This window comes from Perissodus microlepis, chromosome 10 (assembly GCF_051167445.1).
Source record: "Perissodus microlepis isolate ML-2025 ecotype Zambia chromosome 10, ASM5116744v1, whole genome shotgun sequence".
NCBI classification, from domain to species: Eukaryota; Metazoa; Chordata; class Actinopteri; order Cichliformes; family Cichlidae; genus Perissodus; species Perissodus microlepis.
In genome coordinates, this window is record NC_140470.1 from 7,205,086 (window position 1) to 7,232,374 (window position 27,289).

Below are 27,289 nucleotides of genomic sequence, written 5' to 3' on the forward strand. Positions count from 1 at the left end.
TATGCAGCGATCTCACTGAACTAAACAAATATGTCATGAGAGAGAAACATCCACTCCCTTCAGTAGAACACACACTAGGACAGCTTTCAGGAGCAAAAGTGTTTTCAAAGCTGGATGCCAATGCAGGATTTTGGCAGATTCCCTTATCCAGGGACTCTTCTTTGCTCACGGCCTTTATTACACCTTTTGGTCGGTATTGTTATAATCGTCTGTGCTTTGGAATCTCATCAGCCCCAGAACACTTCCAGAAATGGATGGCACGCATTCTTGAGGGCTTAGAAGGAGTCCTCTGCCAGATGGATGATGTGCTCATCTGGGGGATGTCACAAGCAGAGCATGATGAGAGACTTCAAAAAGCACTGGTTCAACTGCAGGAGGCTGGAGTAACATTGAACGACAAGTGTGAGTTCTTCAAGAACAGGATAAAGTTCCTGGGGCAGGTCATTGAGGCATCGGGGGGTTAGCGCAGATCCTGACAAGGTGCATGCCATGAGCCCAGCAACATAAGTGAGGTGAGACGCTTCCTGGGCATGGTGAATCACCTAGGAAAGTTTCTTCCTCACCTGGCGGAAAAAATGCGCCCCCTAAGAGATCTGCTGAAGAAGTCCAACCTGTGGTCATGGGGGCCACAGCAGCAGCAGGCTTTCGACGGCATCAAAAAAGAACTGACAACACCCCCAGGGCTTGCTCTGTATGATCCAAGTGCTGAAACGTGCGTATCAGCTGACTCATCTTCGTATGGCTTGGGAGCAATGCTTCTCCAACGGCATGCTGATTTAGGGTGGAAACCAGTAGCATACGCTTCAAGAGCTCTCAGCGCGACAGAGCAGCGACATGCTCAAATTGAGAAAGAGGCCCTCGCTTCAACATAGGCCTGTGAGAGGTTTGCAGAGTTCCTAATTGGGAAAACATTCCACATTGAAACAGACCACAAACCTCAACCTTTCAACTACTTCATGTGGAAAGTAAAAATCATGATGATTTAGTGGTCATTAAAATGTATTCAGAATTTGGAAACTGGCGATTAATGTCATAAATCATGACATACTACTCCCCCCTATAAACTGCCTTCATAGTTTAAAAATATGTGTACTAGTATTAGTAATACTGGCCGTGTATTTACTTGGTTTTGGATCGATACCAAAATTGCAGCACTAACATCCAGTAAACAATGAAAGACTGTCAGGTTAACAGAAGACTTGAGACACTACAGCTTGTTAATTCCCCCTTTGTGACAAAGAAGTATGATTAGGCAGGTGTGAACATGGTGGATTTTCCTCCAGTTTTAATGCAGTCAAGTCATTTGCCTTCATGTACCAAACTGATATTCCACTGTGTATTTCATTCAGGGCTGAATGGGTTCATAGCGCACCATAGTGTTGTTAAAAATAGCATGTTAGCTTGTAAGTAGACGGACAGAAGCCTCCCAGATTCTTCTGGCTCTTTGAGATGCACAGGGAGAGGAGAAGGGGGTTTACACACAGCACTCAGTGCATAGGGCAACTGTTACATGGGAGGGTCTTCCTGTTGGATTCCATTCCAGTGCTACTTCCGCTATAAATAGATATTCTAGTGCTTTCGTAAAACATTCTGGAGGCATGAGGTATGGGGCTTGAGTCTGAAGGGAGGGTTCTGTTGATAAGGGGTGGTGTCAGTGGGTATAAAAGCTCTCAGCTGAGAGGCAGACAGCACATTAAGAAAACACTTCCAGAGAGGCCAAGGGGCTCTTGATCTGCACACAGCAACACTCCTCTGAAGCTTAGAAGAAATTCCCAGATCATCATGGCTGAGAGACGTATTCCTTTCACCTTGCTCCGCACTCCGAGCTGGGACCCATTTCGTGACTGGCACCAGAGCAGCCGTATCTTTGACCAGACCTTCGGTATGCCCGCCCTGCCCGAGGACATCGCTGCATTCCCCAGCACCCACTGGCCGGGGTACCTGAGGCCATCCATCCTGGCTCCAGAACTAATGACACCGCATGCTCCCTTGATGTATCCAACCCACATGATGGCTCAGCAGGCTCAGGCTCGGGCCCTGTCCCGCCAGCTGAGCAGCGGCATTTCCGAGATCAAGCAGACCCAAGACAGCTGGAAGGTATCGCTGGATGTGAACCACTTCTCACCTGAGGACTTGATGGTGAAGACAAAAGATGGCGTGGTGGAAATCTCGGGTGAGCACTTATTTGATTTCTGTCGCTCTCCTTATTAAATGATTGAAAGGTCATAGTGTTTTATGTCCTGAAACCTAAGGTGTCATTTTCCTGTCAGATGTTCCTTGAGTGACACACTTTAGACAGCTGTACTGGTTGATATGCACACTGTCTCACTTTAGTGTTCTTAAGTGCCTCTTTTTCTTCTGTAAAACAAAAACTGATAGAACTGAACAAAGCATGAGGTGGTTACATAGTTACATAACATTGAGGCAATAGAGTAATGTGTTCAGGGACTTGGGAGGGTCAGGGGGTTTTGACTCTAAGCCCACTGGACGCAAAACAAGACACAGTTCAAAATGTGGGAGTTGACTTTTAAAGACGCTCAGGCATGAAAACAATGTTAAAACAGCCTCACTGTCCATCCAGGACGGGCAGGAGCAAAGCAGACCTGAAGAAAGTGTGGAACTGATCAGATAGCAGCTTAGTTCTCTGAAGCCCTGGGCTCTCTTTTCTCTGAGTGAATCTCAGCCTCACTGCCTGCTATTTCACAAAGGATCCCATTCTCAGAGCTGGGGATTTAGCTGCAGCTTACCCAGTATGTCCACTACTTTAAAAGGACTGCTGGATCTTGTCCAGGTCCAGTGTTCAGTCCCTGACTGTACCCAACATCTCCCGGCTCAGAGACTGGACCTCATCAGAAACACCAAGATAAACAAAGCACGAAATTCAATCCAAGTGGAATTTGCCACCCCATGTTCCACCCCATGTATCACCAGTGACCCAGGATGATATTTTAAACACAACAGTGTAATGAAGAGTTTTGTAAACACACCAAAGTGCGACCTCTCTGCAGCTGTCGGTCAAAACTAATGACCCTTCGTTTAGCTGTTGAAAAAGTGTGTGTTACACAATCAATTTGGTCCAGTTGAAAGGTGGACAGCTCTCTCTGGACCGCAACCTTTATCGGTTCGTTGTCACAACAAACATATTACTGTATTCAAAGGCAGAATGAAGGGCAGCATTTCAACTTCATAGCAGGGCATCTGAGATACAAGAAGCTGATTAAGTCTGGTGAGGTGTGGTTCAGTAGCACTGAACTGCATGAGTTTTAGAGTTAACCTAACATATATGCAAATTAAAACTCTCTGAAAAAATCATTTATGAAACATTTTAGAAATCTATGAATACATGTATGTATATCCTTAGTGCTTTACAGCTTTTCTCGATTGCTGTCATGCAGCAGACAACTCAAACAAGCCTAACAGAGGCACTGACGGTCAAAGTGACACATTTTGTTTATGCCTCCAAAAGCTAATTTTGCCTTCAAAACAACACAATTTGCAAACAAGTATATGAGCTTTTCTAATCAATCATGGCCCGCCAGCTGAGCAGCGGACAACAAAATACAAAATGCAGCGCTTAGTGGGATCCAGAATCAAAAATGCTTTGATGCAAACTGGCTGAAAACTGAAATACTGTACATGTTACAGACAATACATATATTCAAAATGAATACAGTAAACCAAAATAAAATCTATTACAGTATAAGAAACAGCCACTCAGTCCCTTCTGTCTTGACGAGTTGGCCACAAGGCTTCATCCACATCAGACTCAAAATTCTTTCTTACAATACACCGAGGAAAAAATCTTCTTTCATGCCGTATCCAACCTTGACATTCCTTCTCACCTATTTCTTGGGCTGCAGCAGTCATTGCATTCAGGCAGCACACGTGGGTATGTTGGCACCCCTCTGTCCTGGAACTGTGAAAGTGGCCCTGTATCCAGTGAGGTTCCTTCCACAACTCCTGACTTTACAGGAGCTGACTTCATCAGCATAAATGAAGACATGATGTGCTCCCTCAGCTTCAAGCTACATTCTTCTCTAAGTAAAAGCAAAATTACAATGAAAAGTGACTCCAGTTGACTCTAACTGCATGATATGACAAGGCATTACAGCATCTGGCCTGCTTCACAACCTCTGAGTTCCTTTGAAATGGAACTCTGTAGAGCTGCTTCATGGCCATATGGTTGCTCTTCAAGACATGGTTAATGTTGTTCAGGCCCACGTTGTTGAGGTTCCTGATCTGCAATCACTGCTGCCCTGATTTGCGTGACAATTGTCCATCTTCCACCAGAGAACGGCAGTTCTATAAAAAATACATGTAATAGGATTGAGGAAACAATTACATGAAGTATATTGCTGAAGATATTACTGCACAGCAACATTACAGTGTTTCTGTTTAAACTGGGTGTACTCTTTGTCCAGCCTCTTTAAGTGAAAAGCCATGAATGCCTTTCCAACTACACCTCCACCTCACACACAGACGTCTCTTCCTTGGACCCCTCTCACTCTGTTACTCCTGTTACTCTCACTCTCATCTGCCTTAGACCTCCTCCATCCATGCTAGTAAAGAACAACACAGGTGTGCACCTTTGAAGGCCTGCAGACAGGAAATAAACTAAACCAACTCAGAAAAAAAACTCAACAACCATTCATCTCCAGGTTTAGTTTTCACAGCCAAGTTTTAAAAATAGAAACAGAATGCTTATTATTAACTTTCAGAGGTGATGGAAGATGCCTGTAGTCTTTGTGCTAAGCATAAGAGCAGTCTCTGGATATCCACTAGTGGATCACATAAATAAATGCTTTGAAAAAGCACAAAGTCCAAATCAGATTATGGCTGGACTCTATAAAAGTAACTATGCACCATAGTGAAAACAGGTGTTCTGTACCAGTCAGTCATCAAGGCAAACCAGCACTCAGAGTAACGGCTCCCAGAAAATTCCAAAAAAGGTGATGCAGCTCTTGTAAATAAGGTGTAATAAGGTGATGCAGCAGATCCTGTTCATGAGGTGAGCAATATAGGTAACCTTCACATAATAAGAGGAGCTAAGAAATACTTTATACAATCCCAAACAATTGTCAAGTTATTATTTTCATTAGGTGCTAAAGTAGAGTGCATAAATTAAGGCTTAGATTAGTGGAATGAAGTCTGTATGCACTGTTCCGCCCAACAGGTTTATTTTACTATGGTAAACAAGATGTCTTCTTGCACAGCTGGCTCTTCATATCTTTGCACTGCTCCTTATAGCAAATGTATCTTTCAGCCTAGCTTAAAGTATATTGTCTGTGTCCACAGGTAAGCACGAGGAGAGGAAAGATGAGCATGGTTTTGTGTCCAGAAGCTTCACCAGGAAGTACACGTGAGTTTGTCTTTACTTGAGAAAGAATAGAAAGGAATCTTGATGTACTCTTGATCACTTCCTGCCATTAATCAAACTTATTTAAGGAAGACGTCTAAAATCGTGACTCTGATACTGTGAGTCTCTTTAGTTCATGGGCTGATCTGTTCTGGCTGGCGGGCTGCTGATAGCTAAATTTCATGCTCTGAAAAGTAGCAGCAGCCTTCAAGCGGTTCATCCCTTCTTGAGTCTTGGTAGACTTTAGCTTCATAGGGCTCTGCTGCCATCCAGGGGCCATAGAGTAACACACACTAAGCTGCTACTGAACTTTACTCGTTTTACTAAACGCTTTGGCCCTGTTAGTTTTTGACTAAATTGTAGCATTGATATCCTTTTCTCACTGAGAAGCAAGGTTTTATTGTTTTCTTTTCTCCTGATTTCTGACCTAATTGTGTCGTATTCCTCCCTCGCAGCCTCCCCCCTTCAGCTGATGTTGAGAAGGTGACCTCTGCCCTTTCTCCTGAAGGCGTGCTGACCGTGGAGGCTCCTTTGATCAAACCGGCCATTGAGCACTCAGAAACCACGATACCCGTCAATGTCGAAAGCAACGGCGGTGTGGTGAAGAAGTAGTAAGAAAATGGGCACCATTTCCTTCCAACCTGTCCTCCTCCACATACACACATTCAAATAGATGTGTGTGTGGGAGGAGGAGGAAAAGGATGGGGGATATTCCGCTTGTAGTGAGGAAAAGAATCAGCTTACCGCTCTTCATAAACCGAGCTTGTTCACATGCCAAGCAGAGGAGAGCGAAGGATTGCCCTAGCTCTTCCCTCTCAACTCCATCTCTGGTAATGAGCCTACCCCAGCAGAGCACACTGTGTAAACATATCTGCACCTGTGCCATGTGCGTGCTCTTTCTGCTGTAATGACACTCTTCATCTGAATACGCAGCTTAGCCCAGCTCCCAGCTTCTTGTTTCTTTTTCCTTTTTTTTCTGCTTTATGCTGCCTCTTCAAACATCAAAACAGAATGGAATAGCAGCAAATGTGACAATTATTGGAGGCAGAATCACAGGAACTGTCCTGGGATTCTGCCTCCAATAATGCACATACTAATCCACATACACACCAAAGCTTTGAGTAAAGAAAGAGGACTGTTTGTGATCTTGCTGTTGTGTGGACTGAAACAGACTGATTTAAGCCATGCAAACACCAAATAAAAAACACCCAACATATAGAGTCTCTGCTGTTCATTTGTGTTTGATTGAGTTTTTGTTGCTGTTGTGATACCTGATGCCAAACTGTTCATCCTGTGGTCACCAGTAAATGGTAAATGGCCTGTATTTGTATAGCGCTTTACTTAGTCCCTAAGGACCCCAAAGCACTTTACACTGCATTCAGTAATTCACCCATTCACACACACATTCACACACTGGTGATGGCAAGCTACATTGAAGCCACAGCTGCCCCACAAAGGACTGTAACAATTTGATATTTAACAATAGCGCCCCCATGTGACTGTCTGATCCCTCCACACAGTAACACAGTGGACCAGGTTTCATTAAAATTGTAAGACATTTTAGGTGAATAAAACATTACTTCAGCTTTTTTTGTAGAGTACCCCCATTAGGTCAGTCACTGAAAGATTTAAATTGATAAGGATTTAGTATATTATTCATAATCTGCAGACTGTGATGGTATATAAAATTCTTTTCTTTTTTTTAATGAATCACAGTAAAGTGAACTTCAGCAGATAGCACCCATATGCCCATATGTATGGAGTCGGCGTAAAAGTGATGTTGCTGTGACCTAGGTGTTATATTTACAGAGAAACGTAGCCATCTTTTCAGCTGTGCATCTGCACTGAAATGTGTCATAATTCCCAAATTGCATAATTCCATCATACAAAAGTCTCTAATGAATCATTTATTGCCAAATGGATATATAATTGATGGAGATTTGCTCTGTTCTGTTGACTGAACAAGGTCATTTATAACCATTGCACCAGGCTTGTATCCTGCAGTGAAATGAAAATTTACCGAACCCGCTGAAGTCAAAAAGGCAGTCAGTATAATTTATGAATCTATAGCAGTGGCTGTGAAAGTGCTAATATGCAAATTGTTTCAATCATCTGGCACTATCATGAGGTCAAACTTTCAGTTAGGGCCAAAATGTACCTATTTTTTAAACTGTACAGATCAAACCAATCAAACTCATTACATCCTCAAAAACCTGATCATGTGCTGCTAACATAGTATCTGAGACACAGACAAGAAGAATACGGGCATGAAGCTGCATCCATACAGGAAGAAATTCATGTAACGTGCTGACCAGAGACCATTGAAAACACTGGTAATGTGAAGTAGACGGGACCCTAGATACATTTTATTTAGCTTCATAGGCTAATTGCTTACATATAAGTAAAACAGAAATGGAAACCAGAACGTATCCCATAGCCCGTAAGTATTTGGACGTTGGCACAGTTGTATTTTTACCCCTGTAGATCACCACTGTGGGGTTTTAAATCAATCAAGATGTGATTGAACTGCAGACTTTTAGCTAGCTTTAATAAAAAAAAAAAAAGAATGAATAAACTGTAAATATTAATATGGACTTAAATATATTTATAGTGTTTAAATCATAGTATTTGGTGATTGTGATCATGCCATAGTTGACTTTGAAAAATAGATTTTCTTTGACTGCTACAAACAGATTAGTACAGCCACTTCACAGCAAGAAGATTATGATCAGAAACCTCCTGAAACGCTTACTCACTTCTTAAACACTGACAGACAAGCAGTTTATATCTGGTCCCAGAATAGTTTTTGAACAGCTGTGCAAAACCCCACAAATATTAATTATATTACATCAATTAAAAGTGTGAATTGACTTTAAGGTTAGTTTGCAGCTTAAATACCTAAATTTAAATATTTACAATTTATATAGAATTTAATTTACTGATACATCACATTTCATCACAATTTTGAGGGTCTCTGATTTGCATCCATTGTTCTTATATCTCCTTTCACGTGACATTGCCATATATGATGTGATTTGGGGTGAGACACCTTCAGCAAAACCAGTGAGAAAAGTGTCCAAATATGTGATAGAGAAGATTTAAATCACACAACATCTTAAGGGTGTAGACTCAGACATTATCTAAACAGGAAAACGGACACAGTCAGGAGTTTGGTAGTGGAAGCAGCCCATCAACGAACACTTTTCCAGTCTTACATGCAGTTGTGTTAATGCTCATCTCTTTCCACTTAACTGTGAGTCAATGCAGAGTGAATGGAAAGCTGCAGCACTACAACTAGTGACGTACGGAGTATCTAGCGGTTTTCATCACTTCTTTTTCTTCCTCCCTGTCACCTTCCAGTCATCCATGTTGTATGCAAGCTCACTAATGCACATACTAACCCTACTCTTAACTCCAAAGCTGCAGGGGATATCTATTTATAGAACGCTGTGCTATGCACTAAGCCGCCAGCGTGCTGTATAGTTACACAGATTTGACATCAGACTGATGTTTCTTTTTCCTATGCTATGGACACCTGCTTATCAGCTGTCTTAATCTTGTAAACTATTTCTATTTATGTTTTCTATATATTTGCATATATCCTCTTTGTATGCAGCAACATATGTCTTTGTATCTGCTACACAATGTTCTTCATTCATGAAACCCAACACTGACTTGAGATGAGGCACTGCTCTCCAACCCACTCAGTATTGCAACTTTTCCCCTTCCCTGATTCACCATTTCCTTCCATTTTAAAAAAGGCTGAAATTATTCATGCCAATCCCCATCAATCCAGGAGCTATCCAGTTTTTCAACCAGGATAGTGCCCTATGCGAGGATATGAAGAGCTGTTAGCTTCAGGGCCGCTGACTGGACTGACAGGCTGAAGAGGGGACAGAGATGTTATAATATAATGTGTATGACACACATACTGTAAACATATTCAGTGGAGAATCTGTGCAACAAATATTACCAGAACTGTATTTCTGAATACTAACATAGTTTCTGTTAAATGCAGATGCTATCTCTCTGTAAGCCTTCCGCTCCGATAATTAATCTCACCTTATTTGTCCTGTCTCCTTCCCCTCACCTCCAACCCAGTCACAGCAGATGGCTCTTCCCCCCTAAGCCTGGTTCTAGTTCTAGGTTTCTACCTGTTGGAAGGGAGTTTTACTTTTCCACTGTAGCCAAGTACTTGCTTATATGGGGTCATCTGATTGTTGGGTTTTTCTTTGTAGTATTATAGGGTCTATTACAAAGTGTCTTGAAGTAATTGTTCTTGTGATTTGGGGCTATTTAAATAAAACTGAGATGAGGTGAAATGACCATGTTTGAGGTGCAGCAACCCTATTTGTGACCATTTTCACCCAGTGACATCCAGCAATCCCTGTAGACAATAGCATAAAGTCAGCATAAAGTGTAGAATTGAATCTAAGCAGCTTCATCAACTTAAACAAAAAATTATTGTCTGCTACCTTTGATCTAACTGGCCACAAGTATCACAGCCTGCTCTGTACCAGTTCAGCATAGGGCATTAAACTGCCTCGTACTATATTTTCATGCAACTTTTGAATACAACACAAGATTAGTATACTTTGATTGCAGGCTGTTTCACAAAAACATAACTTAAGATAATGTTACATTTATGCTCACTTCTTTTCTGAAACTCAACTTTATTTAGATGTGTAGCATGAACACATCACAGGAATGAGAAGGAAAAGGGGAAGCATTTAGGTTTGGGATGTCATTTTCTTTTTACTAAGGAAGTATGTTCAGGCAGTTACAAGAAGTCTGACTGTCAGAACTGCGACACAGTCAAAATGAACTGATTCTGCTGTAAAATGCATGACTATTGAGGTTTATCTTGCGCACATTGCTTGAGTGCTGTCTGCTATATTGGATGTGATACAACCACTGGGAAAAATTTGTATCCCCAGCTGTGGTTCTTGGATGTTATTTTGCTGGGTGAAATTGGTTAAAAAGTTGAAGAAGGTGCTGAACCAAAAAACTTCCTAGTGTCCCTAGTAATTGCTTTAGTTGTAGATTTCCATGCCTGACTGTAGCTTTTCATGGTTCCTGCAAATACTCTCCAATTACTAGTCCAGCTGTAATAAAACCTGAAAAACTGCAACGCAAACTAGAAATGGAAAACGTTTGCCTTCTAAATAAAAATAAAAATGTAGCTGGATGGTGTTCGTAATTAAGTCCATCACTTCTATTCAGACTATGACCATATAAATATGATTGCAACCAAAGCAATCACAAGGAGGTTTTGCCAACCAGTTGGAGAAAGCACTAGTTGTTAGAGGTGGTTACCAAGCATCACTGTTGCTGTTGTCTGTAGTGTCTGTAGCCATTTGTAGCCATCAGCCTCCAGGAACCACACACATCTGGTTAAAGAATATTCATTTTTCCAGTGGTTGCTAGATATTCATGTGATCAGTCATTGATCCTACATTGTCACCATGACTGCATGAAAACATTAACATGATGTGGTTAGTGGTCCATTCTGGTACATTTTAAGCCCTGGTTAGAGCCATCCTTTATAACAAAAAAAGCCTTTACTTGTTACTGTTAGAAGTGCTGCTAACTATGCTAAAATGTAAATGATAAGCACATGAGTTTACTATTTTAATATTGTTAGTGTGTGAATATTATTTTAGTAGTAATACAGCTGGATATCATACAGTGGGTAGAATATTTAGAGAAAACAAAGTTTAAACTGGACGAGAAAAAAAAGACAAGCACCAATAGGTCACTGGCAGAATCTTTACTGTAGCTTACCAAAACTATAAGACATCAGCTTCATACAACCTACACTAAAAAGGCTGATGACGATAACTCAGTCAGTTATCATCATCACAGATGTGGCCTAATACAATGAGTTCATTATTAAGGCGTACACACTGATATGTTATTATAATAGACATATGGACCAAAGTCCAGCATTGATAAGATACAATCAAGAGTAGCACCCATGGATCACTGTAGGGTTTGGCAGCAATAAATTACTCACAACATGAATATTAGATTTACTGTAGGCCAGCATTAACAGCATAAATCATAAATATTCATGTCCAACAACTTTTCATCTTTTAAATAGTGTAGATCAGTGGTATTAGTGTAACAGCTTTGTCTTTGTAGACTAAAAAAATAAGCATCTAGACTAGTAAAATTTTGGGTCCTCCAATGTCTGAGAAAATCTCTGACATAATCTTGAAAAAGAAACCAGTTCATTGCTCCTTTGCGTAGATCATGACAAGACAGGTATATAAATCATTTAATTGGAATGAAGAGTACAACAAAACTCACTCTGCACCCAGCAGTAGTCGTTTCATGCTCTAAAGGTAATGTGCATTTCAGCAACAGAAAAAAAACCCAGACTTAGTTAATGATACTCTACTAAATGGATGATCTTGTCATCAGGTGTGTGGACCTCAGATTAGTGCACTGATGAACAGGTGTGGTGCTTTTTCTTCTCCATAGCAACAGTGTAGGATTTTGCCAGTGTTGATTGCCTTCTGACAAATTAGCACTCACCAGCTGTGTCCAATAATTACCTCTCCCTCCCTACCTGACTGAAGATGTTAATTTGACAAATTGGCATTCTTGATTAGCACTGCTTCCCGCACAGACATTGTTGGATTAATGATTAGTCTTTTGCAGAGACAGAAGACAGAGAGAAAGAATGTGATGTTCCAGCCAACTTACCTGCAGTGAAAAAAAAAATCCTGGACACAACAATGTTGCATAAATGAGCAGTTTTCTTGTTCACACAGTGTTTTGTGAATGATTAGAAACTTATACTGACATTGGCATTATGTGTACCAATGTCTGTGGTCTTCTGCTCTTATCAGAATCAGAATCAGAGAGACTTTATTTATCCCCAAGGGGTAATTAAGATACAACAGAGCAGCATGACGTTAAAGATAAGGACAGGGCATAAACAGGCAATAAGAATGAGATAATAAATATACAGAATATACAGTATATACACAGTTTTAAAATTAAAGTGACTTAATAAGTAAATAAGTAACTGTAAGTGAATAAATTGAATAAAGTGTCGGCAGTATAAAAAAAAGAGTATAAAGTAGTTTATGTTTATGGATGTGGGAAATATCAACCACCACTATCTCTTGTTGGTTGGGACAGCAGCTTGTCTGTCTAGACCTCTAACAGAAGATCTCCCATCGGGACTTGGGGACGTCTAGTCCATATGGATGTTTTTGTAAACTATCCCAGCCACTTCGTAGTATTTCTCATTGTATGCTGTCACAGCTTGAAGGGCCTGTTCTTGTGCTGCCATGATCAGAGCCTCTGCTTTGTCCTTTAAGCGGCCTTTTTAGCCACTGGTAGCATATCTTGATATCTTCTCTTCCTCTATGTGTTGATGGCACCTCCTAAGCAGAAGCTTAATTGTGTATGTTGGTTCCCTTTTTTCATCACTGTCTATCTTCACCTGCCCATTCTTGAAGCAGCTCATCTTGCGGGGCTATCTTCCTGATGTGTTCTGAATGCTCCATTGTCATCCTGGACTTTGGTTCTAAAACTAACCCTCACCTTTTCTTTTTCCATTGCTCATAGAGCCTCAGGGTGCTGGACCTTGGATATAGACCTCTGTGCATTGTGAGGAGGTTTTGTATCTTGAAATCAGTGGCATCCATGTCCTGTGGCCGGATTATTTTTCCAGCTGGGTAACTGATGACTATTAGGGCCTGTGTTTTAATGGCTTGCATCTTTTTCCTGCTGTTCAGCTAGCCTCTCAGCACCCGTATTACCTTCTGGAAGTATCTGGCTGTGACTGACCTTCGTGCATCTTTATCATGATTCTCAGTGGCCTGTGGGATAGCCAAGTACTTTTGGCTCTCCTGCACATCTGCTATTCTCCCTTCTCACAACTCCACCCCTTCAGTCCAGATCACCTTCCCTCTCTTTTCAACCATTTGACCACACATATCCAGTCCAAATGACATCCCAATGTCCTCGCTGTAGATCCTGTAGATATGTGTGTATGTGAGTCTATACTCTGGATTATCTACTATTTGTAGGTCTGATTAGCATGAATTGTCTTTATCTGTAAAATAACTGGGTTGATTGGTACAGTTCACATTAGATATCTGTAGTGAACCTAGACAAGCACTGAGCAACATGGACTATAACACAAAAAGCCAAAAATCCAAAACAAGTAAATTTGAGAACCCAGCCTATAATTGAGGTATCTCGTTGCAGACACACCAACGTCTGTATAAAATCAACTCGGGGGGAAAAGACTTCTGCTAGGCCGTGTTGTGTTTCATACCAGGAAACCAGGATCAGTACCAGTACATCAAATACATTCTTGGAGCTGTATTCTCAGATATGTGAGGGCTAAAGAATTATGTAATTTTGTAAAGATGCTGAAGTTTGAAGAGTCATTCATTAATATTATAGGCATCCTCAGAAATTTTCAGAGATATTCTTAAGAGTTTAGAATAAGATGCAACCAGCATCTTGTTCTAAGCTTTCAACTTCACCGTATTTAAGTGTTGACATTCTAACGACAGCAACATTGGCTAGGAAAGTGGTGCTCCAAAAGCTGAACTGCTTTCAATTAAAAGCAATGATAATGTAGCAGGAAAGTGCTGTGCACTGAGGACCATGGGTGCTGTCAACACTTGGCTGTATAGGAAGAAAACCAAAAAACCAATGAAAAAAGACACCTCTAGAGACAGGCCCTGTAAATTCATCTGTCATTCTTCTTCTGCTTGTGTAATTCAGGGTTGCTGAATGGAAAATGAAGGTAACGCTAGAGTGGCCAAAACTGCAGCCACTTGAGGCTGGCTCTAGGAGAGAGTCAATCAGCATAGAGTCCCAAGTTAAAATGGCCAATTTAACAACAGTTATTCAGCTGGAGCTGGTAGCCGTTTGCTAGGTGTCCGCTCTGCTAGTTATTATTAATTTCTGGCTCTCTTCCACAGTGTGTCTTTTATCCTGTCTCCTTCCCCTTAAGATCCCAACCAGTCGCGGCAGATGGCTGCCTGTCTCTGAGCCTGGTTCTGATGGAGGTTTCTTCCTGTTAAAAGGGAGTTTTTCCTCCCCACTGTCGCTTGTTGGGGTTTTCTCTGTATTTTTGTAGGGTTTTGAAGCAAAAGTTATCGTGATTTGGCGCTATTTAAATGAAACTGAATTAAATTTTGGCTCAAAAAACATTCTCTATGAACTAATTTTGTTAAGCTTCCAAATATGCGTCGTCTCCTCACTGAAACATGAATCCATCGGCCTGTGTTGTGCTGGTCAGTGGCACAACATAAGCTAATTTGCCTTCTGCTTTTAGTCCCCCTTGCCAAGAATTGCATATCAACCATAGCGATGTCCGTAACAGATCAATTTATTGTTAACAATCACTGTTTTGGTATAGCGTACTTCAGCAAATGGAGTAAAGAAAACACAGATTAAAATAAGGTCTAACTAACAATCGCAATAAAAAGAAATAAATAGAAAATAATCCGATTAAGGTCTAGTAATTCCATGTTCATATGAATGCATAACATCTACAGTATAAGTTAATAAATTGAAGCTACTGTATAAATACATCACTAGCATGCACAAGATTGTATTATGGAGACTATTGGAGCAGTTATCATCTTACACTGAAGAAACAGTATAATAGGCAAGTGCATTTTCTCGACCAAGAAGAAACTGAAGACAAAGTAAATCCACAAACCTCATGTCTGCTTTTACAGCTTCCACTTTAACAGTGCATGTGCTCTCTGTCCACAGATCATGCTCGGTTCACTAATCGGGTCTGTGGTTCCAGGTGACGTTTCAGATCAGACCCTGCCAATTGTTTTGAAGACAGCATTACTTAAAGGTGAAAATTGATGGTATTTTTCACTATCTCGATCAAATAGTTTCCTGACAAACAAAAGGAGCCAATAGAAGTAGTAACGACAATACTGACAATAAGAATTGGGTGTCCAAAAACAGTTAATTTATTTAATAAAGCACATCAGCACATGAGAGGGACAAGCTGCACTAAGTTTACTTTATGAATCTGTAGTTTTAGTTACAGTATGACCGTGTGACTGAGCAGGACACATACCTGACACAAGCAAACAGAAATTTTTTTTGTTGTTGTTTGTTATCAATAACAGAGACAACCTGCTTTTCACTCAACGACCATGGGCCCGCGCAGTGCAACTAAAGATGTCAGTACGTTTTTACGCGATGAAGTTCGACACCCCAAAAAAGCTCATCTTCATCTCCCAACCCACCTGCTTGCTCTTTCTCTTTCTCTCCCTCCCCTTCTTTCACCAAGAAAGTTTGTGACATTCAAGGTTACTTAATTTTTCCCGCTGCTCAAGCATCGAAACTGAATTTTCTGTATGCTCCTCCCTCGTCGAATATAGCAAGACAGCTCAGCTTCATTTGCACAATGAGACCAGTCTCTGCCAGTGTGAAGGTATCAATACCCAATGGTCACACTGTGATCAATGGCATACCTCTTGCATCCACAAGTGTTATTTTGGCAAATGCTGCAGAGGCTATCAAGGAGGGGGGTTCTTTCTTTTATTGTTTTTTTTCTTTAACTGTAGGTTATTTCTGAAACTAAAATTCCTTCATCTGCCTACTTTTTTTTCACTTTAAATCTGTGGAAAAATAAAGAACTGCAGCCGCGTCAGCAACCGTCGGCTTCAATAGGCCGCCGAGGTTTCACCGTCCCCCCCTCCCCAACCCACCCTCCCTCTTTTTTTTGTTTTACATTTCTAAGAACATTTTAACTATTATTATTATTATTTTTGTCATCATTTGTGAGCGCGTGTGTTTGTGTTGTTTTGGCAGAATGGGGTTCTAGACTCCTTAGTTGTTGCCCTCTCCTCCCTCGTCGTCCTGCTGGTCGCTCGTCCAGAGCGTCAAGTTGTCTCGTAGCAGCTGCATGATGAGAGTGGAGTCTTTGTAGGAGTCCTCGTTGAGGGTATCCAGCTCGGCAATGGCGTCATCGAAAGCGGTCTTGGCCAGGTGGCACGCCTGCTCTGGCGCGTTCTGGATCTCATAGTAGAAGACAGAGTAGTTAAGAGCCAGGCCCAGGCGGATGGGGTGGGTTGGCTGCATGTGCTCCTTGCTGATCTCGTGGGCCTCGCTGTAGGACTTCTCAGAGGACTCCACCACCGAGGCTCTCTTCTCCCCCGTTGCAACCTCGGCCAAGTAGCGGTAGTAGTCGCCCTTCATCTTCAGGTAGAACACTTTGCTCTCGTGCTGCGTCTCGTTGCAGTTCTTGATCAGGTAGTTGTCGAGGAGGTTGAGCACATCCTGGCAGACGGACTCCAGCTCCTTTTCTATCTTTTCCCGGTAGGCCCGCACCATCTCAATCTTCTTCTCATTGCCGTCAGCTGATGTCTTCTGCTCAATGCTGGAGATGACGCGCCAGGATGAACGCCTTGCCCCAACCACATTCTTATAGGCCACAGAGAGGAGGTTCCGCTCCTCGTTGGATAGTGCTTCATTCAGCTCTGTGACCTGGAAAAGCAAGAAGGAAAATGAGTTGATGGATTTTTTTCAAGTATATGAAGATGACTCAACAGCTGATATAATTTTAACAGTAAAAACTTGATTATTTGTTCACTTGTCAAACTAAAACAGTCACAAGATGCCCACCAACTACATCCCAATACACAGCCGCTGCATTAGCAAATGAAACCACGCCTCCAGCATGTGACATCACCCTGTGAGGTAACTGCTCATTGGCTATCAGCAGCTCTGAAAGCTGGTTTTGTTTGGTTTTGACAGGCCTGTGTCTGGCTCGAGGATTTAATCCTTTATATCCCACAGAGACTGTGCAGCTGAGGCATCTTTACAGACCTTTCCTAAATATAAAGCCTGTTGTTACTTTCTTTTTCAGCACAGAACAGTTTCGTGAGCGTAACAAAGCAGCGGGGCAGTGACCAATCACAGTGAGCAGGCCTTCACAATGCCTTTACTGAACACCACACCGGTTACCATACAACTGATGGGACTTGCATGCATACAAATAGGGAAACCTCAGACAGATTTTGTGCATTTTAACATTCATAGTTGTAGAGAAATTTCTTTGGACTACTAGTGTCTTTTCTGTACCAACTTTTAAGGCAATCCATGCAAACATAGGCATTATCTTCATTTGTTGTGAATAATTTCCAATATTTCATTAAAAATACAAGTGGTCAGCCTCATAATAAAAGACAAACTTCCCAGCTGTCAAAGTAATTTTATGGGATTCATCCTCTGGGGATTAGGATTGTCTGTAGAAGGCACACAAGAACAGAAAATATCTTGTGTACACCCTGACTTGGTCGGTATGTGAATGTAAGGTGACACACTGTTGCCACAGTGTTAAGAAATTAGCATGTGTCAACTGCATAGTAAAATGTGTTCTTCAGAGATTGCGTAAGTGTGTTTGTCAGAGTACACACAATGGGGTCTTGCTCAGCAGCACTGAAAGAGTGGAAAGCTTAACCCTTTGACCTTTGTGGTTCATCACAGTCACTATGAGCTAACACCTCTGTCATATGCACAACAGAACCTCCAAGCATCGGTGAACTGTTTCCGCCTTTACGTTTACTCCCAATTTCGCTGTAAATTCTCTACCTTGTTAATCCATGAAGTAGCCATAACTCTGGGTTGAATTTTAAAAGGGAGGGAAGGGAGGGTGAAGGAGAAATCTGTGATCCAATCTCCAGTTTCCATGGTGACCACAAAATCTGCTTCATTTATGAGCGCCTTTGTTTTTCGTTTATAAATTATATCTCTGTTAGAGAAACTGGCCATGAGCTGCTCATGGTGAGGATGCTGCCATGGTTGATGATGTAGTGAAAGCTACAGCATGTTAGGGATGAGTAAAAACGGTTACAACAAAACATTAAATAATTGTTTCATGAAGGGTCAGAGGACGGTGACTGGTTTACTGAACACATTAATGCTGACCAAAGGATTCTGGACAGCCCCATAAACCTTCCTTTCTCCCATTAGATCAGATGAAACAGTTACAAACAAACAAAACAATGTGCAGAGCACTTTAAATATCAATTTCAGTCAGCAGGGCAGATAAATATATAAAAAAGTCTGAATTGAAGTGATGTAACTCAGCCTTGCTCGGAATAACAATAACTTTGCGTTCCATTGGCATTTCATGCTATTTTAATAATCTCTCATCCTGTTTTATTGTGCCATCATAGCATCAAGCTTTACGTTTTTATGGCAAAGCTAAACATCAGTATGCAATCGTTCCACTAGCAGAGCTTTACAGGTGTGATCTTGTTCACTAAGGAGTGTTTCTACACAGGACAAACATTACAATTGTCATAAATGAGACCTCTGTACTGTGAAAGAATGAAGACAGGGAAACAATAAAAGGACAGAGAGTACATAATGATCCCACTTATAAGAACAGGAGAAAGCTTTCCCAGCCTTCTGCCCATCAGTCCTTCCTTAACACACCCTCAACACTCTTCCTCATCCCATTAATTTACAATTAGCGTATACAAGTATCTGACCAACAGTGAATGCAACCAGCAAGAGTGGGTCACTGCTGGAGCAGCAGAGAAGTCAGAAAAATAAGGCCTACTCAATCCATCTGTACAAACATGGCTGCCTTTGTTTCAGGAGGCTGCACAGTGATCAGAAAGCCCTGACGGAAGCTGGGGTGTGGGGATGACAATGGAGCTCTGTCTACCCATAAAGCTCATCAATCGCGCCTGCTCTCTCGTGACTCGTCCTTACACAAGGCAGTCAAAGTCCCAAACAACTGCGTGTTAATGCAAACAAAGGCCAGGCAGAACAATCGATAACTTCCTCTTTGACAGCTCTCCGTGTGGCTGTTAATATCACAGAGAGAGCTGTGGGGCCGTGAGGGTGTTGGGCCCAAGTAGAATCTGGGTTCGAACTTGAAGCTCGAACCTTCCATTTCCATTTTATTATCTTGCACTCCCATAGATTCCCATTTTCCCTGTTACCCCATGCCTTACTTCTGTGTTTTCCTTTGCTCATTTGCTCCCCCTCATAACTCCCCTAACCTGATGTGACAACCCCCCCCCCCTTCTGACCCTCTTTCAAGCAGGCAAACACAAAGGCGCCATGGACCACCTGACGTCATTGGCAGAGTGAATAGGGTTAGCCAATTTAGCCACAAGTCAAGTAGCTCTTTGTTACTATGTTACTTGCATATGATATTTTTTTTTCCATAAGTATGGCTAATGTTTGTATCCAGCTATATCACAGAAAAAGAATCGATCATGCAAAAGGAATAAGAAAGATGGGAATAAGAAATATGTAGGCTAGGGACTAGGATGGAGGGATGCCAAACACTAATTAACGTAATTTGGGGCTTTGTTATAGTCACAGAACGGGCAACACACAGCATAACCAAAAGTGAAGGAAAACATTGGCTTAATTGGGTACTAACACACATACACGTGCCTATTATTACTAGGGGTGGGGGAAAAAATCGATACTGTGTAGTATCGTGATATTCTGTTTGCTAATAATGTATCGATACAGGGACAGCAGAAATCGATATTTTGTTACAAAAAAAGTTTTTGTGGACTGGAACATGCTCTGACTTCAGAGCATGTTGATCAGCTCCTTTTTCTGAGCAAGAATCCTGACATTCCTTCACTGTCCAAATGTGTTTAACTTGTTTTTTGGCAGCAATAAACATGACAGTTTACTTATTTTAATTTAAGACATGTTTTATTTTAATTAAGTTTAAAACTTTTTTATTTAATGTAAAATTGTATTTTGTTTTAATTTACTTTCAAATTCTTCAGTTGCTGACTGGGCTGCATAGTTTTCATAAATTGCATAGTTCAGAATAGCTATAATTGGACTAGACTATAATACAAACCGTTCAGTTTGTCAACAATAAAACTGACTGAAATGAGAGAAAGACTGAGTGTGAGACTTTGATATTAGATAAAATTAATATTGATAAAGTTTACCTTTATGTACAGAATCTGAATATCGCAAAATATTTTAAAAAATTGCAATAATATCGTATCGTGCGTTAAGTATTGTGATAATATCGTATCGTGGGATGTATGGTGATTCCCACCTCTAATTATTACAGAGTAATTGCTTATTAAATAAATATAATAATAAAATGTATCTACGGGATGAAACTGCCAGTTGTCTCAGATGTTCAAAGGTGACATTCGAGCTACAAAAGACGCATGATCGTGGTGTGGAATTACTAGAGAATAATATTCCTCTTTGACAGCATTATTGGTGCTAATAGGGCTGGCCTGTCATCTTTCTAAAGTCTTCATCCCTTTCAGGGCCATTCAGGCCCCCAACAAATAACCCGCATCAGGTTGTTGAAGCAGTAAAGACACAACTTCAGTAATTCTTCTAAAAATATGACATTTGCCATCACTATGATGATGATCATCATTTGTAACCTAGACAGGTTACACATCTAGATTCCATAAATTCAGAACACACAAACACACACAGGCAGAACTCTTTCCTGGTCAGTTTTATAAATATAGGCCTGGTAACTGTGTTGCTGACTGACACTGACTCTGTCGCCATATAAGATTCATTCTACAGTATAACAGCAAAAACACGCCGGCACGATGACTATAAACACCTTCAGGTGAACAGGAACTTTGAAGGAAAACACACAGTGCTACCCTGGTGGTGGCATGTCTCTTTAAGCACCGGGTCATGAAATGTGATCCTAGAAGTCTGGTTTGTGTAACTGGTTAATGTGTATGGAGGCTTATCGGACCAAAAGGAGGCAATTTTACAACTCTGGAAAGCTCTTGGAGCAATAATGGGTCTTAGAAGGAAAAAAAATAATTATACTACAGGTCTGGGGTAGGCGTGTCAGCGAGAGGCCTTACGATGCTCTAGCATTTTATGTCCCTGCTCTCCATTTGTCACACGTCTGTGGGGAAAAGTCGACATCAAGATAATAAGAAGCTGTTGAACTGCACACACTGGTGCTAATGTGAGAACAGCTCTGAGATGCTGTAAAATAAGCCTGATTATAGTGTATGTAGGTGGGTCCAGTGGGCGTTTTTCATAGTGCCTTTGTGACTCAACAGTGAGTCAAAACTCATTTCAGGCCATCCGTGAGTTTCCCAAGATGACTGTGGGTACGTTCATGATTGGACTGAGGTTTCGGAGTACGTTCTTACCCTCGAAAGAAAAAGAATAAGAACATGACACTTTCTATGCCAAAGACCTGAAGCAAAAACTACAAAATGATGATAAACAGGAAATGGTGAGTTACAAACATTTTGTGGGCTTATAAACCCAGGATGGATGGATGTAGTGGCATACACCATACACCAGTGGTGCCATGTTACCTCTGTACTTAGATTCAATGTAAAAATTAAGCAGTGATTAAAAGCAACCACTAAGGGTTTTGGAGAAGAATTTAAAGTGTCACTAGAAGTAGGGCTGCCACAAACGATTATTTTGATAGTCGACTAGTCACCGATTATTTTTGCGATTAGTAGACTAATCAGATCATGCATCCATTGGACATAAAACGTACGGCTTATTGCACCAGCAGCGTCTGCTCTTATATAACTATCATTAGCTTACAGCTTTAAGTGTTTAAGGTATGTGCTAACTAAAAATAAAGACAAGTTGATGGTTTATTAAATTTTAATGAAATTTGCAGATTGTTTCGGTGAAGTTTAATAAACTCCTTGCTATCTAAAATATAACGGGACACCGGAGTAAATTCTCGAGCATCTCACACTTCTGATAATCAGTTGTCTGCTTAACGTTTATTCAGCTGTGTAAAAACTATAACTTTAATCTCAGCCAAACCGATTTACTCAGGAACAAATAAAATACTAAAAAAAAAGCCAAACGATAACATTTTTAAGTTATCTAAGTGACTTATATATGTTTAACCTGAGTAGCGAAAGACGGCGGTGGGTTTGAAAACGATTTGCCGGGAGTCCGGTGTTCTCACGGCTCTAGTTAGCCTTGCCCCCGGCTAGCTATCGAGCTAGTGGGTAACAGACGTCTCCGAAAACGTCGGAGCGCTTTTGAAAATATGTGGTGTCTTGATAAACTGAGGTTTACACAGTTACAGTCTCGCCTGAAAATATGTTAAACGTTTATTTTGTGACCCAGAAAGAATAATAAGAGTAATATTAAAACTAACTAGCTGCCGCCATTGTTGGAAACTGAGCTGGGCTGCGCAATGAATTCTGGGACAAAGCTACTTCTTCTTCTGGGTTTAACGGCAGCTGGCATCCTTGTACATGCAGTGCTGCCATCTTCTGTTTCAGTCCCTTATTACACTCTTAAATCCTACTACTTATTCCTGCGTCTTTTGTGATCTTACAAAGCTTCAAACGACACGTCGACTATTAAATCAGTCGAAATCGTCGACGTAATCGTGACTAGTCGACTAATCGTGGCAGCCCTAACTAGAAGGCAGCATCCAGAACATAATTCACGTTTTGTCTCGAAGGGACTGGCCTTTTAAAACGCCCAGGAGGACAGATACCTCTGTGTATTTAAGGGAAAACACCTTCTGTGAAGATGGAAGTTGTAATATCATGGTTTGTTACCACTGTTTTGACAAGTCAGACTCTTTGTAATAAGTACCCAAGTACATAATAATGATAATTATGTTACTGCAAATACTGACTGTAATTAAGAGGCAAAACTAGGGGGAAAAAACTTATACTTATATATACTTTTGACCTCTATAAGTAGATCAGACTTTTGGAATATAATTTTTGACAGCTGTGATGGAGCCACAGATCGAGGCCTGAAGGTATACCAGAAAAGCAGCGCTCTCCATCAGTTTCCCTGATGCTGAATAGAAAACATCTGTAATTTAGCAAGCGATTGTTTCTGGGGGGAAAAAAATAATAAACCACAAGTCTTGACAGCTTTGCAGCCTAACCTATTTGAAGAGCTCTGTCTTGCACCCGCTGTTATTAACCATGATTTGTTTATCGAACAGCAAAAGCTTTTATAGCCATTACATATTAAACTGAGGCGCAGTGCATGGAGCAGCTGCAGCACAATACTTTTGCTAATGCACTGAATGGGGAATAATGGGCTCAGTTTATTAAGTGTGATGGAAGCCTTGGCTCTCTGTGCCATGCACTTCCTAAGACAAAGAAATAAGCTCTCCAACAGGGTGTGTTATGTTGGGGGGGGGAGGCTTATTCAAACTAATGGGGTCAAGTCAACACAATGTACAACTACCTATGGTGACTTGGTTAAATGCGTGTGTTAAAGTGCAGCAGCTCTAGCTGCCTGCCTTCTCAGGATTATGAAACACATACTGCATAAACATATATATATATTCATACACAGTAAACCGGCCTCTTAGCCGCTGTTGCTATGTAACTCAAACAAAAGATGGCAAAACATTTAGGATGATGATCTGGGAACAACACCAACACGACGATATCAGATCGTGCAATGTTATTGGTGTTATGATTTAATAGTTTTATCAGCTCTGCATATTGTTCTTTGTGTGAGTCACTGTGTGGCACAGTGACAAACTTCTGTACTTCAGTGGAACAGGGGTTTTGTCACTATTACAAAATGCAGGCGCCCATTGCAGAGTAACACCGGGTACTGTGTCATGTGTTTGTAGCATATGGTTATCGATGAGTACTTCAACATGACTCAAGAACTGTAATTTGTCTTGTTTTAAAGATTTTTTTTGTCTCGGCTATGTGAATCTGACAGGCCGCTTCCAAATGGTGTGGTAGTTCTGGATCAGGGTAGCACTTAGGTTAAAAAATTTAAGAAAATAGTTTCAGAGACAACATCTAGCTCCATCATTTTTGGTAGGATTTCTGAGATCCTAAAATATGTCAAATTGCTAACACAGATTTATTGTATTATCTGTGATTATCATATTTTTGTCAAATTAGGGAGACCTCATAGTTACTTTTTGTGGAGATGTTTTAGTTGGACTAATTAATGAAATAAGCTTCTCTGGATATGGTTAATTTCTTAAAAATCAACAGCTAGATTTATTGAAGTAATAACTTATTCGTGTTGTAGAAAGTAGAACTGAAGCTGGGACATGCTGTTCTGTAATCCAATTTGAAAACAGTGGTGAAAACTCCCAGCAGCAGCCCAGAAACCATATCATTCATTCTGGTAGGGCCCAGCTCCTTAGCTTAAAGCCTGACAAATCCTCCTGGGGACGCACGTCGCATCGTGCTCCGTCCTTCTGGTTATTTGGTTCCGTTGCCACCGGGGCGGTTGCCATGCCTGCAGTGGCAAGGGATTCCCCTCAAACGATGGGCGAGGCAGCAGACACACCCCACTGCCCAGTGGTGCAGAGAGACAGGCTGGGTGAGGGGCAGCTTGTTCTCTCACTCTCTGACTCGGCACAAATGGGAAGGGGTGGAGCCCCCCTCTCTGGCACTGCCACTACAAGCCGGTCCTGGAGAGCAGCATGCAGCACGGCCTTTAAAATACTCTGACAGCTTACTAGTTGAGTCTTGGAGATGACGACCATGAATAGAAAGCAGCTCTGTTAACTGAAAACGGCCATAACAGATGATCATGTAGAAATGATCATGTAGAAATATGACACGAGAAAACTCTTTATCTCTTATCTTAAGAGCAAAAAAGACACTAGCCATAATCTCCATGAGGATATTATGGCCGTTATTTTAAATAAAGCAGCTCAGGTCAACCCAGCATTCACTGACTTCTATTTCTCTGTGAGATGGCTCAAACTGCCCCTGCTGCATCTCACAGCATCTCACTGCCCTGATGCTGTGAGATGCACTGCCAGTGAAATGGTGCACTACGGTTGGACCTGTGCTGCATCCTGGCAGATGCTGCGGCACGCCTCTGTGTGGGGAACCTGCTGTAAGAGGTCGAGGACGCAGGGATGCGGTTGCTACAGAAGCATCGACTGAACACTGGCGCTTCCATCACGCTCACACGAGTGTGCATTTGCTGCAATATGGCATCTACCGAATGGATGATTCTGGAAAGCCGTCCGTGCACCGACACCCACGTCTGAAAGGTGGATACACTTCTGTGCGCCCCTTCTGCGCAAATCGATTTGCGAGCAACCTTCAGCCAACATTGCCCCTTTCTCACTGCGCCAAATGTGCAGAAGAGACAGTGCCCGAGAAGGAGGGGGTAGGGTATTTCACATTAAGTCGAGGGCTCTTTATTTGGTTTAAACCGGAACACGAGCAGCCTGCGATGTCACTCTCATCATCATTGGTACCAACCCAGCTCGTCCTCTGCTCCCAGACGATATGCGTATCTGTCGATCAGGATCCCTTTGACTGTGAACCCATGATTGATTCAGACAGATGATGACTCAGTGGCTTCTTATCGCCATTCTGCGACTCATTTCTCTCTCGGTTCTTGTTACAACCGGGCAGCCCGGCCGGTTACGAAGGAGCCTGGCAAAAGGCACCGCCCCAAGATCAGACAGTCCGCATTTCAAACGACCACAATCCACTACAGCACCCATCCGATACCCCCTCCCCCCGATTTACTGTAAATCACCGATTTTCACTGAGCTTCGATGTATGTGATCAATTTCACTGATATATCTGCTGTGTGAACGGTGAACACAGGGCCTTACGGTGCTCTTCAAAATGATGTAGCCCAAATCTTTTTACAGCCTGTCCCTATCATACTCGCGGACGTGCATTCCTCACAAATGCGATCTTTTATCATAAGTTTCATACACCAATTGTCCTCGGCTTGTCCACTTAAGCCCAAATGTGCTGTGACACACAGGCACAGTCCCCTGCCCCACTGTTAGGTCTGTACAGCCTTGAAACATTTATCTCTCTCACACACACACATACGCACACACAGAGAGAGCTTGTTGAGGTTACTTATGACAGAAAATGACAAAGAGAAAAGAAAGGTCATTACAGAGGAAGCCTACTTACCGATTTCATGCAAGCTGCCATATCATCATACCTCTCTGCCTGCTCGGCCAGCCTGGCTTTCTGCACCAGTTGCTCGCGGTCTACCATTTTAGAAAGAGGTCGTGCGTGTGAGTGTGTGGAGTGTTTCTAAACCTGCGTGTGTGTGTTTTTTGGAGCTAAAGTAGTAATGTGAAAGTTTTCAGTGCAGAGTAACAGCGCCGAGTCCTGTCGCTGCAGCTGCTGCCTGCTGTCTGTATGCCTGCCGACGGGACACCCCTCCCCCTCCGAGCGCTTTTCCTCGATTGTGTCACCACCCAAAAAGGCGTGTCCTCGCAGAGTGATGTAACGACCCTGGCAGCCTGGAGAAACTGACAGTGCAGCCCGTTGCCCTACACTTGGGCTAGTCAGACTGCAAATGTGAAAAGAAGGTGATCTTTTTTTTATTACGCAGAGTACATCGTTGTTATGGAGCTTTCATCCCAAAAGTAGAGCTTGATTGTCAGGTAGGAGAAAGTGCAAACTACCAGTAGAACACAAAAGCAGCTATAACAAGGGCCTAATTGATCTGATTTCCCTATCTAATAGATATGCTTTGTTTCATTATCTAAAAAGACTGATTGAAGACTCTTTGATAAGAACATGGTACACAAAAACGGGTTAAAAGGGCGCCGGGGTCCTCCTTCTACCTAACCTGCAGTCAAATAAGAATGTAGAGTGTGACACAGTGCAATATTTCTTCATTATATATTGTTATACTCCTATATACAGCTAATGTTCTCCATAAACGTGCACAGGGTAACAGGGTTACCGGCTGTCTAACATCAGTATCTATAAAGGTGATCCCAAAAAGTTGATTTTGTTCATCTGGATGTACCATTTCAGTGGGAGAAAACGTCACTCATCCAAGTGACTTCCTCAGTCTCAGCTGACTGCAGGTTTCCCCAATCTTATGAGCATGCATCAAGATATAAAGGTGATCGTGTTTTAGATATTCAAGTCATACCAAGATTGAAAAATCAAAAAGTCAGATTTACTGTCTTCAGGACTGACTGGCAAGTCATTTTCA

General features: G+C 41.7%; 2 protein-coding genes across 2 annotated transcripts; one reads left to right on the plus strand and one right to left on the minus strand.

Moving 5' to 3' along the window:
- Positions 1-1,651: 1,651 nt before the first annotated feature.
- hspb1 (heat shock protein family B (small) member 1) lies at positions 1,652-15,059 on the plus strand. The gene is made up of 3 exons (XM_084941665.1): positions 1,652-2,173; positions 5,296-5,359; positions 5,812-15,059. The coding sequence occupies exons 1-3, from the start codon at positions 1,783-1,785 to the stop codon at positions 5,966-5,968; spliced, it is 612 nt and encodes a 203-aa protein (XP_084797791.1). The 5' UTR covers positions 1,652-1,782; the 3' UTR covers positions 5,969-15,059.
- Positions 14,706-26,523, minus strand: ywhag1 (3-monooxygenase/tryptophan 5-monooxygenase activation protein, gamma polypeptide 1). The gene is made up of 2 exons (XM_084941663.1): positions 26,245-26,523; positions 14,706-16,852 (listed from the first exon to the last, which is right to left on the minus strand). The coding sequence occupies exons 1-2, from the start codon at positions 26,329-26,331 to the stop codon at positions 16,196-16,198; spliced, it is 744 nt and encodes a 247-aa protein (XP_084797789.1). The 5' UTR covers positions 26,332-26,523; the 3' UTR covers positions 14,706-16,195.
- Positions 26,524-27,289: the final 766 nt, after the last annotated feature.

Bases quoted from the DNA above. Each gene is read 5' to 3' on its own strand.
- hspb1 (XM_084941665.1), top strand. From the start codon at position 1,783: ATGGCTGAGAGACGTATTCCTTTCACCTTGCTCCGCACTCCGAGCTGG. The intron at 2,174-5,295 runs GTGAGCACTTAT...CTGTGTCCACAG, and splicing joins TGGCGTGGTGGAAATCTCGG to GTAAGCACGAGGAGAGGAAA. The intron at 5,360-5,811 runs GTGAGTTTGTCT...CCTCCCTCGCAG, and splicing joins AGCTTCACCAGGAAGTACAC to CCTCCCCCCTTCAGCTGATG.
- ywhag1 (XM_084941663.1), bottom strand. From the start codon at position 26,331: ATGGTAGACCGCGAGCAACTGGTGCAGAAAGCCAGGCTGGCCGAGCAG. The intron at 16,853-26,244 runs GTAAGTAGGCTT...TTGCTTTTCCAG, and splicing joins TGGCAGCTTGCATGAAATCG to GTCACAGAGCTGAATGAAGC.